This window comes from Lipotes vexillifer, unplaced genomic scaffold (genome assembly GCF_000442215.2).
Source record: "Lipotes vexillifer unplaced genomic scaffold, Lipotes_vexillifer_v1.1 scaffold274, whole genome shotgun sequence".
In the NCBI taxonomy this organism is placed as follows: domain Eukaryota; kingdom Metazoa; phylum Chordata; class Mammalia; order Artiodactyla; family Lipotidae; genus Lipotes; species Lipotes vexillifer.
This window is the reverse complement of record NW_006777033.1, coordinates 178,089-191,508: the sequence shown is the minus strand read 5'-3', so window position 1 is coordinate 191,508 and position 13,420 is coordinate 178,089. Positions and strand designations below refer to the sequence as shown.

General features: G+C 36.6%; 1 protein-coding gene across 1 annotated transcript in view; it reads left to right on the top strand.

The window, feature by feature from the left end:
- The first annotated feature begins 9,768 nt into the window (after positions 1–9,768).
- The window catches only part of GPBP1 (GC-rich promoter binding protein 1), a 37,094-nt gene continuing 33,442 nt past the window's right edge, over positions 9,769–13,420 (top strand). The window contains exon 1 of the mRNA XM_007450756.1: positions 9,769–9,831. Within this exon, the coding sequence (XP_007450818.1) occupies positions 9,769–9,831 (63 nt within the window). The remainder of the gene's footprint in view (positions 9,832–13,420) is intronic.

Below are 13,420 nucleotides of genomic sequence, written 5' to 3'. Positions count from 1 at the left end.
AAGAGAAGCTCAATGAGTAAAAATTTGTTTATATATAGAGTAAGGCTTATTTTTTTGTAGTGGTGCATTTTATATGAAAATTAGGTCAGCTCATTATAAGTTTTGGAGTACTTCAGTTACATTTTGTGTATTATACCTAAAAACTTGAGAATTGAAAGCATGCTGTTTCCAGTAATGTGTTTTTCTCCTTAAATAAAATTCTTTTTTGTAGGGGTGAAAGTAGCAATTTTCATATGTAGCAATTTAACAAGTAATAACAATTCTCATAACATTCCTCTTCTGTTTTTTTTTTTATGATTTTTTTTTTTTTCATGTAAGTAAAGCATAGAAAGGTTCTGAACAACTTAATGAGGTAAGCTGAGGGGGATGGGGGTCTAACAAAATTCCAAGTTAAAGCAAGCATTAATAATATGAAACTTCTTAAAGGATGGAAATTTCTAATAGTCTAGATTTCTTGTGAAATTTGTTAATGCTGTTTTATATTTGAGTGTGTAATCTGTAATTTTGAGTTTGATAACAGAATATATTGGACACTGTGTCATGACCAAAACTGCAAAAATTAGTAAAGTAACAGATTATTTTGCTTCCTTTAGAGGTCATTTTCCATAGGCAAGGATTTTTTTTCTTCTTAGTAAATATTTATTACAGTATTTACCATCTTTTCCTGATTATCATTACTTTAAGTGCTTGTTTAAGAACAGAATTCTAGGCCTTGCTTAAGACCTGTTGAATCAGACTCCATAGGGGAGGGGCCTCTTACTTTTTATTAGGGAAGTCTGGAAATTACCTAGTGCTTACTAAATATTAATAAAACTTTATTAATGGTATTGCAGTAGTGAAGCAAACAAAACTGAATGGAATAAAATGTCTAAGTATACTTTTCAAAAGTTAAAAACATGACTCATAAAATTATAGAATAAACATGTTACAGCGTCATCATTTTTAAAAAATGATTTTTCTTGACTTGTATAACCTGATTCTTGAAGATTATGGGCCAGTTGTTTTAGTACATGTAATGTCTCTCAGGTTAGCTTTTCTTCTGTTTAGACAGGCTGTGCTTCTTTATCTTTGGTTAGGATATTATAAAAGTGAAGTGGTGCTCTGTTTTGCTCATTGGCACTGCAATTTCAGTTTGTTCTGTTACTGATGATTCACTTTGATCTGTTGATTAAGGATTTCCCAGGCTATTTGCCAGGCCATTTCACTGCAAAACTGTAGTAACTTTTCTTTTTTGAGGTTCTTAGAAATTGTATAAATAACCTCTTCCTCCTAAAATTTTTCAGTGTATGTATTCATCTCTCTGGATTCATATGTTTTATTCAAGGGGTTGTAATACAGCACTTTTATTTATTTTTATTGAGGCAAAAGTCACATTACATGAAATTGACCATTTTAAAACTATAATTCACTGACATTTAGTACATTCACAATGATGTGAAACCACCAGCTTCACCAAGTTGCAGAACATTTTCATCACCCCAAAAGAAAAATCTGTATCCATTTAGCAACCAGTACCCATTCATTCCTCCCTCCCAACAGTCCCTGGTTGTCTCTGCTTCTTGTCTCTATGGATTTGTCTATCCTGGATATTTCATAAAAACTGGGATTTTGCAACATGTGATCTGGCTTCTGGATGTGTCTGGCTTCTTTTTCTTAGCATGTTTTCATGGTTAATCCTAACAGAATGTGTCTTTTTCCTTTGAATACATACACAAGTTGTGTTGAGTATGATGTTAGCTCTGGTTTTTTCATAGATGTTCTTTATCAGGTTGAGTGTTTTTATCATGAAAGGTTGTTAGATTGTGTCCAGTGCCTGTCTGCAGCAGTTGAGATGATCATATGGTATTTTTCCTTCATTTTGTTAATGTGGCATATTATTATTATTTAAAAATTTAAAAAAATTGAAGTACAGTTGATACACAGTGTCATGTTAGTTTCAGGTGTACAGCATGGTGATTCAGTATACATACATATAAATATTCCTTTTCAGATTCTTTCCCTTATAGGTTATTACAAAATATTGAGTATAGTTCCCTGTGCTATATATAGTAGGTCTTTGTTCATTACAGTGTGTCCTATTATTGATTGAGGATCCCTTTTTTATTTTTTATTTATTTTTATTTTTTTTTGCGGTACGCGGGCCTCTCACTGTTGTGGCCTCTCCCGTTGCGGAGCACAGGCTCTGGACGCGCAGGCTCAGCGGCCGTGGCTCAGGGGCTCAGCCACTCTGTGGCATGTGGGATCTTCCCGGACCAGGGCACGAACCCGTGTCCCCTGTATCGGCAGGCGGACTCTAAGCCGCTGCGCCACCAGGGAAGCCCGAGGATCCCTTTTATGCCACCAGTTGGCTTTGGCCTTTGGCTCCCTGCTTTGCAGATTCTCTGCTTTTGACAGTTTGGTTATGTGTCTTGGTGTGAATCTTTTTGTGTTTATCTTTCTTGGAGTTTGGTTAGCTTCTTGGATATGTATATTCTGTGTCTTTAGTTAATTTGATAAGTGTTTAGGCATTATTTCTTCAGAGACTCTTTCTACCCCCCTCCTTTTCTCTGCTTCTGAAACTTTCATAATCTGTATGTTGGTATGCTTGATGGTGTCCCACAAGTCTTTTCGGCTTTGTTCAGTTTTCTTTTTTTTTCTTCCAGCTCCTTAGACTGATAATTTTAATTGACCTCTTCAAGTTCTCTGATTCTTCTTTCTGCCGGCTCAGATCTGCTGTTGAAACTGTCTAGTGAAATTTTCATTTCAGTTATTGTACTTTTTGGCTCCAGAATTTGTTTGGTTTGCTGTAATTCCTGTCTCTTTATTGATATTCTATTTGTTGAGACATTGTTCTCCTGGTTTCCTTTAGCTCTTTGTATTTAAGACAATTGATGTCTGTTCATCATCAGGGACAGTGTCTGCTAATATCACAACCTCCCCTCCACGTTCCCCCCCCCCCAAAAAGTGGGCCATACTTTATTGTTTCTTTGCACGCTTTGTAATTTTTGTTAGAAAATCGAACATTTTGAATATTGTAATTTGGAGACTTTAGGAATCAAATGTTTTTTCTCCCCATCCTTGGGGGTTGCTTGCTGTGGGTTGTGGTTTTGTGTTCATTTAGTGACTTTTCTAAACTATTTCTGAAAGTCTGTATTCTTTGTGTTGGTTAGTTTCTGAAGTCTCTGTCCCTTAGATTACGATCACCTAGTGTTTTGTTGTTGTTTGAGATAAATAACATTTTAATGAAATTTAAATTAATGCAAAAAAATCCATGATGAACAAAATATAAAAGTTATCAGGGTCAGTGTAGTCTCTTGTCTAAAGGTTGCAAATCCTTCACACATGGGCCAAGCCAGAAACCATCTTGGCGCTCGCAACACATCTGAGACAGGTTGCAGCATTTAGTAAGGCTTTACTAAAGGTTCAGTGGTTACAAAAAGTAGTTTCAGTGCAATACAATAGCAGTTTTATTTCAGCTGTCCATGGATACTGCTGTTCTCCGAGCTCTTCACACAAGAGCCATCTTTACCTTGTCAGGTAGTGTTTTGTGGCAGATGCATGCCTGGAGCCAAAAGGGAATAAAAATAAAGGGAAAGGAAAAAAGAACTCTCCCACTTTTTTCTTATTGGATCTGTGTTAGGGCATTTCTTTACACACTGTTTATAACTGTTTTAGCCTTCATGTCCTGGTTTTGCTGAACCTAATGATCAGCCAGGGGTGAAAGCTTAGGACCTTCTCAGGTGTTTTTTTTTCCTGAGCATGCATCTTGCTCTGAGCGTTGGTGTGTTTTTCTCATTTCCCTTATAGGGCATGAGGGAGTTTGTTGCAATGCCATAACTCTCCCCCACCCTCCACCCAGTTCCCTCTCAGCCTTTTCTCCCAGGCTTTGGGTGTGCTATTGTTCACTGAATTGTAAACCTCTGTCCTTGGCAGGGGGCTCTGCATTTGCCTTACAATGTTTTGGAGGATTGCTCTCTGCTCGACACATTTTCCTTCCCTGTTAGGCAAAACAAAGGCAAGTGCCTCTTGGTCCTCATGTAGCCCCCAGACAGGTTTACACAGACATAATTCCGTGAGAATAAGGTCTACTCTGCTCACTCTGGAACCAGAGACCAGAGCCCTACACTGGGTCTTCAGAACCTCCATTGTGCCCCGGAGAAGATGTGGGTCAAGGGCAAGTGAAAATGCCATAAAGCTTTACTATCATTTTAAAGTTTCCATTTTCTTGATTCAGTGCTGCCCTAATTGTTGTAAACCTTTGACTTTTTCAGAGTTCTGATAAAGTTGGTTCTGACAGATTTTGCTTGATTTTTTGGTGTTTGTATGGAGGGGTAGGCTCTTGGAGTTCTGTATTTCACCATTTGTGTTGATGTCCTTCCCATATATTTTCTCATTTTTAATGATCAAATTGTCCCTGATTTGACCAGTGGGAGCTCACTCAAGCTGGTTTCTGTGTCCTTTTGATATTTCCCAGTCATTATTTGGACACTTCCTTGGTTTTTGCCACAACAAAATATTCCAGACTTACTTTGTCATCTTTTCCTAGCCCTGGAATCAGCTGTTCATTTCTCAAAAAAGCCGTGGTTTCTTTTATTGGAAAATGGTTTTTAGAAGACAAGACCTGGATGTTAAGTATGCTTGTTGCTATTGGAGTGTCACTATGCTCAGGCCTGGCCCATTCAGTGGGCAGAGCTGGGGGAGAGGAGGGACACACACACACACACACACACACACACACACCCAGAAATATTTATCTTTATGATATATATGAATATTAGTATTTTATTAATATGTGACTTGTGTTAATCATACAACAAACACATCATTCACTCTAGTTTTCATCCTTTCCATTATTAGTTACCATCTTTAACAGTATGAAACTTACTAGCTTTCATCATTCTAAATATATTTATTTGATCGTTTTCCTTGTGTATAACCAATTTTTTATTGTAGCCCCAGCTGCCACTTCCATGTGGATACCCTTCTCTCCCTGCTTAGTCTTATAACTCCTTATTCTAGCTGCTTCCTTTCTACTGCATGGATGCCTTCCTCACTCTTTTTGGGCTCACTGCCCCATCCCTGGTTGTCCCTTCTTCATGGATGTCCTTTGTTGCTCTGCTTTGATGCTGACATCCTGTGCTGGGTCAGTTCCATGTGTTGATACCCTCTCATCCATACTCTGGCTCTAACACTTAGTTTTAGACCCTTGGCTCCTTTGCTCTGCCCTGTATAATGGCTTTAGGCCTGAATTGGGAAGAAGACTACTTTTTAAAGGAAATCTGTTAATGTATTAAACTAAGCTTACTAAAGGAGTATTCCACAGGTTTACCAATAAGAGAACTAAAGATGACTATGAATAGTGGTCTTCTGGTTCTTGCCTTCCTAATGAACTGTTAGCTGTTTAATGATGGAAAAACTTAACCTTATTCAAGGATTGTTATAAAACCATCATGGTGGTGAAGGGTACTAGTTTTTTTTCTTTTTTTTTTTTTAAATAACTTTGACAGGTTTCAGGATGAATTTTATAAGGGAAGTAAGTAGTAGTTACCTTAATTTTAATGAAGAGAGGAAACTGAGACTCAGCCTAGTAACTGGTTGAGCTGATTTGAATCCAGGCCTGTTGGACTCTGAAGCCCATGTTCTGTTTTTCTTTTTTTAAAAAATATTTATTTATTTTTGGCTGCGTCAGGTCTTAGTTGTGGCATGTGGGATCTTTTGTTGTGGCATGTGGGCTCTCTAGTTCTGGTACAGGCTCAGTAGTTGCGGTGAGCGGGCTTAGTTGCCCCGCAGCATGTGGGATCTTAGTTCCACGACCAGGGATCAAACCCGAGTCCCCTGCATTGGAAGGCAGATTCTTAACCACTGGACCACCAGGGAAGTCCCCCCATGTTCTTTTTTTTAACAGTAATCTGTATTCTGCCTCTAGTTAGAATGCTTTAGCCATTGGTTGATTTGGGGTGTTTTTGATAGGCTTCTTGACTTTTAAAGCTTATTTATCTGAAATATAAACCGTTATAAAGATGTAAGTTTGATGCTCATTCTTTGACACAAATTTTGTGGATTCAGAAGTAAAACATTACCAGAAATAGGAAAGTCCCATCTATTTGTGTATTTCTTGCCAAAGTATATTAGTTTTCAATTCAAAGAACTATATTTGGGGCTTCTAAGTAGTTAGTGGTCTTTTTTTTTTTTTTTTTTTTTAAAGTCAGGCATGTACATTTAGAACGTATGGAGTTTCAATTTGGGTTATTTCAGAACCAGTGTTCCCCTGGTGGATTTTTATTGTCAGTGGTGAACAAGTTGTAAATTGGGTGAGATGAGAAATTAGGATTTTCATACTGGCAGCATTTTTCCCTCCCTCCCTCCCTCCCTCCCTCCCTCCCTCTCTCTCTCTCCCCCCCCCTCTCTCCCCTTCTTTCTTTCTACATTCTGAGGTATGTTAGGTGTCAGCATGATGAAATTTTGGGCAGGGGGGCTGGGGAATGGACACAGTTCAGCCTATAACATACAGGGAAAGGAAGATGGAATGAAATCAGATGGCATAAAGCACAGTTAAAAGAAAATGGAGGGGGAAAGAGGCGGGGATGGTGGTGGTGGGATGAATTGGGAGATTGGGATTGACATATATACACTAATATGTGTAAAATAGATAACTGATAAGAACCTGCTGTATAAAAAATAAAATTCAGAAATTCAAAGGAAAAAAAAGAAAATGGATAAGGTGGAGCTTTTAAACTTTAATTTGCTTTTATATGTGTAGGGGGTAAAATTTCTTTTCTACCTTCCTAGGTTCTCTGGCTGGGGCCCTGTAAATTAGATTGAGGAAAGACAAATTAACAAGAGAAAACAAACAAGTTTATTAGCGTGTCCTCACACCTGGCAGTACTTAGAGATGAGTAACTCAAAGAGATGAGTAGAATTTGGGATCTCTATACCTAACTTAACAGGGAAAAAGGATACTTAATAGAAAAAGCAAATGACTTTTGAGAAGAGATAGATAACTGGGTCCTTAGGGGTTTGTGGCAATGTCTGGGTGTGGTGGTGCTAGATTTTGTTTGTTTGTTTGTTTCCCAAAAGGAGAAGATTAGAGTTGCTCCAGGGGACAGGATTAATAAATTCTTTTGGGAGGCTCTGCTTTGAGGTAGGTAAGGGATTTCAGGAGCTCACATGCCTTCAGCTCAAAATTTTTCTTATGTCAAAGTGGCATATTTTGGGGATAGCATATCCTGATCCTTTCACACACTTGTATAAATGTCCTAGTATTAGCTAGTATTGCTCTTTACCTTTTTTCAGAACAGGTAAACCTATGCCATTTAGCTATCCATGCTTTATTCTGTAAGAACTCGATTTAAATTAGAATTCATAAAGACATTGCAGAAATAGAGACAGTAGTAGTAGTTTGCCTCCTAGGGATAAGTTTTAGAATATAACTTCTTATTTAGCCATCATTTGGGATGATACCCTGTATAAAATGAAAAAGCTTTAAATTATTGTTTATTTTATTTAGGTCCTTTGGAGTTTTTGTGAATTTTTATTTGGAACAAGCTATAAAAATAATTTTTCATTCTCATTGAGTTATTGGACCTATAATTTTAAGAGTTTCTAACAAAAAGTTTCTAAAAAGTTGTTGGAAAAGTAACATCCTATCACAGACACCTCAAAACAGTATTTAGCTTCATGTCAAAAGATAATAAAAATTTTTATATATCCTAAAACACTTGAGTTTTCATTTTTATTTCAGAAGACTTTAAAATATAATGTATGGTGGTGGTAGAATTAGAGCTCAAAATGTCCAAATTTTTGTGTAGTTCATTTTGATTTAGGTACAGTCTTAAAATATTGCATTTGTTTCATAAGTGTTTTATTGGTATTGGTAAATTGTATCATTTTTTTCCTTTTGTGTAGTTCATTTTGATTTAGGTACAGTCTTAAAATATTGCATTTGTTTCATAAGTGTTTTATTGGTATTGGTAAATTGTATCAGGTTTTTTTTCCTGTTCCCCCCCACCCCCCCCTTAACCTTTCTTGTAAGAACCAGTACAGTTTGGGGTAGAAGTAGAATGTTTCTGTAGTATCTTGACAATTTTTAAAGTATTTTAGGAAATTGGTATGACAAATTCTGCCATGGCACTTACTTATATTTGAAAGAATTTTGAAAAAGGAAGACTTAACAGTGGTATTGATCATTTTGCTTTTTAAAGTTCCACTTTTGAGATTATTATGTAGTTGTAAATATGAAACATTAGTAAACTTAGACATTAATGTTCAGAAATTTTGATTTCTTCATTGACTAATATGTAAGCTCTATATGGAAATGAGTACAGTTGCCCAGTTGGCTTCTCCCTCATTTTAAAAAACTGAGTTTACTGTGTTTAGATTGGGCTGGCAACGTGAAATTTTTATTGATGCAGTTAAGAGAGGCTTCCTTCCAAAAAGTTAAGTTTAGAATGCAAGAGCAGTGGATACCCATTGTGATGATTGTAATTTAAAAAAACCTTTTAATTATGGAAAATTTCAAACATATGTGTAAGTAGAGAGACTATACACCTACTTCTACTAACATTTATAAACATGTGGACAACCTTGTTTCAGTGACACCCGTATTCAGCGTTCCCTTTTTCTTAAAGAAGCAAATTCCACATGTATTGATTTAATTGCGAAGACTTCTGTATATGTCCTTTTATTACAGATGACCCTTGAGCAGGGTGGGGGTTGGGGTGCTGTCCATCCATGCAGTTGAAAAGTCTGACTTGAAAAGTCAGAAAATCTTTACAGTTGGCCCTTCACACCCGATGCTCCACATCCTTGGATCCAACCAACCTCAGGTCGTGAAGTGCTGCAGTATGTATTTAGTGAAAAAACAAACAAACGAAAAAAACCCCAAAAAATCCATGTATAAGTGGACCCTCACAGTTCTAAACCTTGTTCTTTAAGGGTCCACTGTACCAGCATTGCACTAACAGTCATCACATCTAAAGTGATTGGTAATTTCTTAAAGTCATTTAATATTCAGCTCATGTTCAAATTTTTGACTCATAATTTTCACTTTTTAAACTTGGTTGAGTAAGGATTTATATAAGGGCCACATGTTGTATTTGATTGCTCTGCCTATGAAAGCTATTTATTTGTTGAAGAAACCAGATCATTTGACTCATCGTGTGATCTGCATTTGGTGGATTACTTCCTTCATTTGTCCTTTAATTTGTTTCTGTATGTTGAATTTCCTGCAAATTGTTAGTTAAATCAGATTTCAGATTCTGTAAGGGTTGGCGGCAAGAATAACTTGTGCTGTGTACATAGATAGTGCTGCATACATCCTGTTGTACAGTCACATCAGGAGACACTTGATAACTCATCTATTTGTGATAAGACTATTGTAATTTAAAAAAAAGCACCATTGAGATAGTTTATAATAAAATTATCCAGTTTTAAATGCACAATTTGATGAGTTTTAACAAGTGTATAGTTTGTATAATCATCACCACAATTAGGATAAATACTCAATTACCCTGGAAAACTTCTTCCTTCCCTTTGTAGTCATTTCCGTCCGCCCCAGGCCCCTCACCTGCACTCTGCTGATCTAGTTTCTGTCACTATATTTTTGCCTTTTCTAAAATTTCATTATAATTGAAATCTTGTAGTAGTCAGATCATTGTAATTTAAAGGACGTATAAGAAGGTAATTTTGGCCAGGAGCTGTATAGATCTAATACCTTCTATTTTTATACGACAGGGACTTGCCATGAGGTGTTGAAGCCTTGTTTCGCTGAGTTGGAGAGACTGGACCTAAATGGCGCAGCATGACTTTGCTCCAGCCTGGCTTAATTTTCCTACCCCACCATCATCAACAAAGGTATTTTTTCTTGCATCTCTCTTTTCTTTTTGTCTTTCTGTCTGCCTCTGTTTAGTTCATGTTCTACACAGATGTAGTTAAACTAAAGCTTAATGTTTTTGTCGTAAAATACTTTTTATATTATTTTCTAAGTTATTTTAATCTGTTGGTTTTTATTATTTAAAAAGTCAGTTTTCAATATACCATCAACATACTAAACCATTTACTTTAAAAGTTGTCTTTTGAAAGATCTGCATTTTAAAATTCAAACCAGGTAAGTACATTGCACATTACTTTTGCGTCTTACCTTTTCCTATACTATTCTTCTGATAATTTGCTTTACTTACTTTCCTATAGATAATGTTTTTTTAAAAAATCAGTTTTTGAAGTCTTTCCTTATAACCGGAAGACTTCTTTTTCAAATAAATGAGACTGTGAATGGCATATTACTCAAATTTTAGGAGTTCTGAGAACTTTGCAGTGTTGTTACGTATAAGGTGACTTACTAATTTAAAAATGTTCATTTTACATAACCAAAACAGAACATAGTTTGTGTAAGACTTGCTTGACATTGAAATTGTCATCCACTTACAAGGCATGCCAAGAGGGACCTTGAAATTGATTAGAATCAATCTGTCTGGCTCAAAAGCTGTCTTCCACTTTGTTTTTTCCATAGTGCAAAGGAATCAAGAGGGGGTCTTGATCATCTGCTTTCCTGTTAATCAAGCTCTGTCATGCTAAGGCATTCATCTAGGACCTTTTGGGGGTACAGGCCGTTCTTATAGAAGAGTTTACTAAAACAGCTCTTATAGGAACAGTTTTACAATTTGGAAGGTTGTTCCCCAGTAAGGACTTGTCAGATCATAATATATTGAAAAAGCTGCATTGGAGAGAGAAAATTCTCCCAGACAGGGGAATTTTAAAGTTTGAAGATGGCTTTTAATGATCATGTGAACTGACTTTATTTTATACAGATGGTTCTCTGGAAGGTTAATTGGCCTGTTTTCATGTAATTAGTGTGAGCCTAGACTAGAATCTAGGATGCATTTTCTATTCTGTAATATTTCCATAGGACTCATTTTGGAATTTCGTAAAGTGAACATTTCATTTCATAGACATAAAATGGATCATAGTTGTTAGGAAATGTAGACTATTACTGAGAAGTAACTGAGATCACTTCTTAGTTATAGACTCTGCCTCCTTTCCTCTTCTGTTCAGGTCTCTGGAATTTGCTTCGCTGTTGCTGCTGTTGTTTGTGTCCAACCCCCACCCCCCCACCCCCCAGGCTGCTCTCAGTTATGCTTTTCCTGGGTTCATTTTTTTCCAGGCCTACTTCAGAGCCTGGATACATATGAGTTTCTTGCTCCTCCCTTTGTTTCCTTTTTCTCTTTAGTTCATTTTCTCTGAAATGAGTATAAGACTTGTTTTCATTTTTTTTAATGTCTATTTATGTACTTTGCCTGTTTTATTTGTTTGTTTATTCATTTATTTATTTATGGCTGCGTTGGGTCTTAGTTGCTGCACGCGGGCTTTCTCTAGTTGGTGGCGAGCAGGAGCTACTCTTCATTGTGGTGCGTGGGCTTCTCATTGTGGTGGCTTCTCTTGTTTCAGAGCAGGGGCTCCAGGCACGTGGGCTCAGTGGTTGTGGCACGTGGGCTTAGTAGTTGTGGCTCAGGGGCTCTAGAGTGCATGCTCAGTAGTTGTGATGCATGGGCTTAGTTGCTCCGCGGCATGTGGGATCTTCCCAGACCAGGGCTTGAACCCGTGTCCCCTGCGTTGGCAGGCAGATTCTTAACCACTGTGCCACCAGAGAAGCCCTAGAACCAGACTCTTGAATCCTTATTGCTTTCTAGAACCAGACTCTTGATCTGGCTATATAGATCATGAATGAAGATGATGATTTTGAGACTTGGGATTGCCTGTTCTAAATGATCAGTTATTCTAATTTATTTTAAATTGCCGACAGAAAGTAGTATCAGTTTGAACTCTTAACTAGCAGTATTTGAAACTATCTCCTTAGACCTTACCCAGAGTGGTTTTGACGAACACAAACAAGTATACACTTTTAGTAGTGACTTCTTAATACTGTTTTTATCGCTCAAAATCACTATTCATGGATTCTCAGTTATAATTAACCTCTTGTTTTCTGCCAGAGCCCTTTTAGTCTTATCTTGAATAAATAGGATAGACTTAAATTACTGTTGGGTTCTCTATTTCAACTTAGCGGGTTTTTTTTCTGAATTTTATTTTATTTTTTTTATACAGCACGTTCTTATTACTTATCTATTTTATACATATTAGTGTATATATGTCAATCCCAATCTCCCAATTCATCCCACCACCACCCCGCCTCAATTCAGTGTTAAGTCTTTTCTTTATTTGAAGGGATGATAGGAGCACTTGAGTTAAGGGTAGCAGTGTTTTCAGCACTGCACCTGAGCAGTTTTCTGAGGTATGCAGAAGTTTAGCTCCATCATGTGGTGAGATTTTAAACTGCATGTGGTTGTTTATGTCTATGAAGTGGGGCATTGGCTTTTGAACTGTTGATTGGGACCCAGTAAGAAATTTTATGTAATGTTTTTAAATGCACATTGATATAACTAAAACAAAAGTCATTTACCTGTGTTCTTCTTTCTCTTTTGGTCGTCTTTTTTATTCCAATAAAAATGCAAATTGCTACTAATTTCATGTCCTTTGTAATGGGCCCTGACCTGCAGTTTGAAAAGTAACATTGTAATTACTTTCCTTCAATAATGTAAGCAGTGTCGCTTTGCCTTGAAAATGTGTGCTTTAGGCTAAGAGAGGGTGAGAAAATGTAGTCAGACTTGTAGTTGAGTTCATTGAAACTTCTTGTTTACTACGTAGTTTCTGTTAACTTTTGATTTAGGTATTTTGAGAATCAGAAAATTGTGCTATATTTTGAAAAAGAATTCAGAAAAAGATTTAAAATGTAATAACTAGTGTTTCTTGAGTCATTACTGCATACCAATCACTGTGTAAAACACTTTATAAGAAGGCTAACAAAAATCATAAGAGGTAAAGTACTGTTTTCTTCCCCCGACTTACATATGAGGAAACTGAGGTTGAGTGAGATAAGTAACCTGACCCAAAATGCTAGAATTAGGATAGGAGCCCATGTGTGCCTGACTTTAAAGATTAATCAGCTTAATAACTTTCTTTTCTTGATTATTAAGTAGACCAATTTTTAGAAGTGAAATACCAGGATGTTTTTATGCATACACCAGAATATATTTTTATCCTGGTTTGGATAAACAAATGAAATTGCTTTTTTTTTTTCCTTCAAGGATAGCATCTGCAGTATATTTCTATACTTAGTACATGGGTATCTAACTCTTCAGTGGCTATGTACAGTTGACCCTTGAACAATATGGGTTTGACTTATTTGTGTTATGTATGTGGATTTTTTTCCCAGTAAATAGGTACTGTAGTACTGTGTGATCTGTGGATACAGAGGGCCGACTGTAAAGTTATACATGGATTTTTGACTGCACAGAGGGTCGGTCCCCCAACCCCCTGTATTGTTCAACTGTCAACTGTAATCTTCTGTTGGGTGAATTTACAGAGATTAATTGGTTACTTATTAATGGAT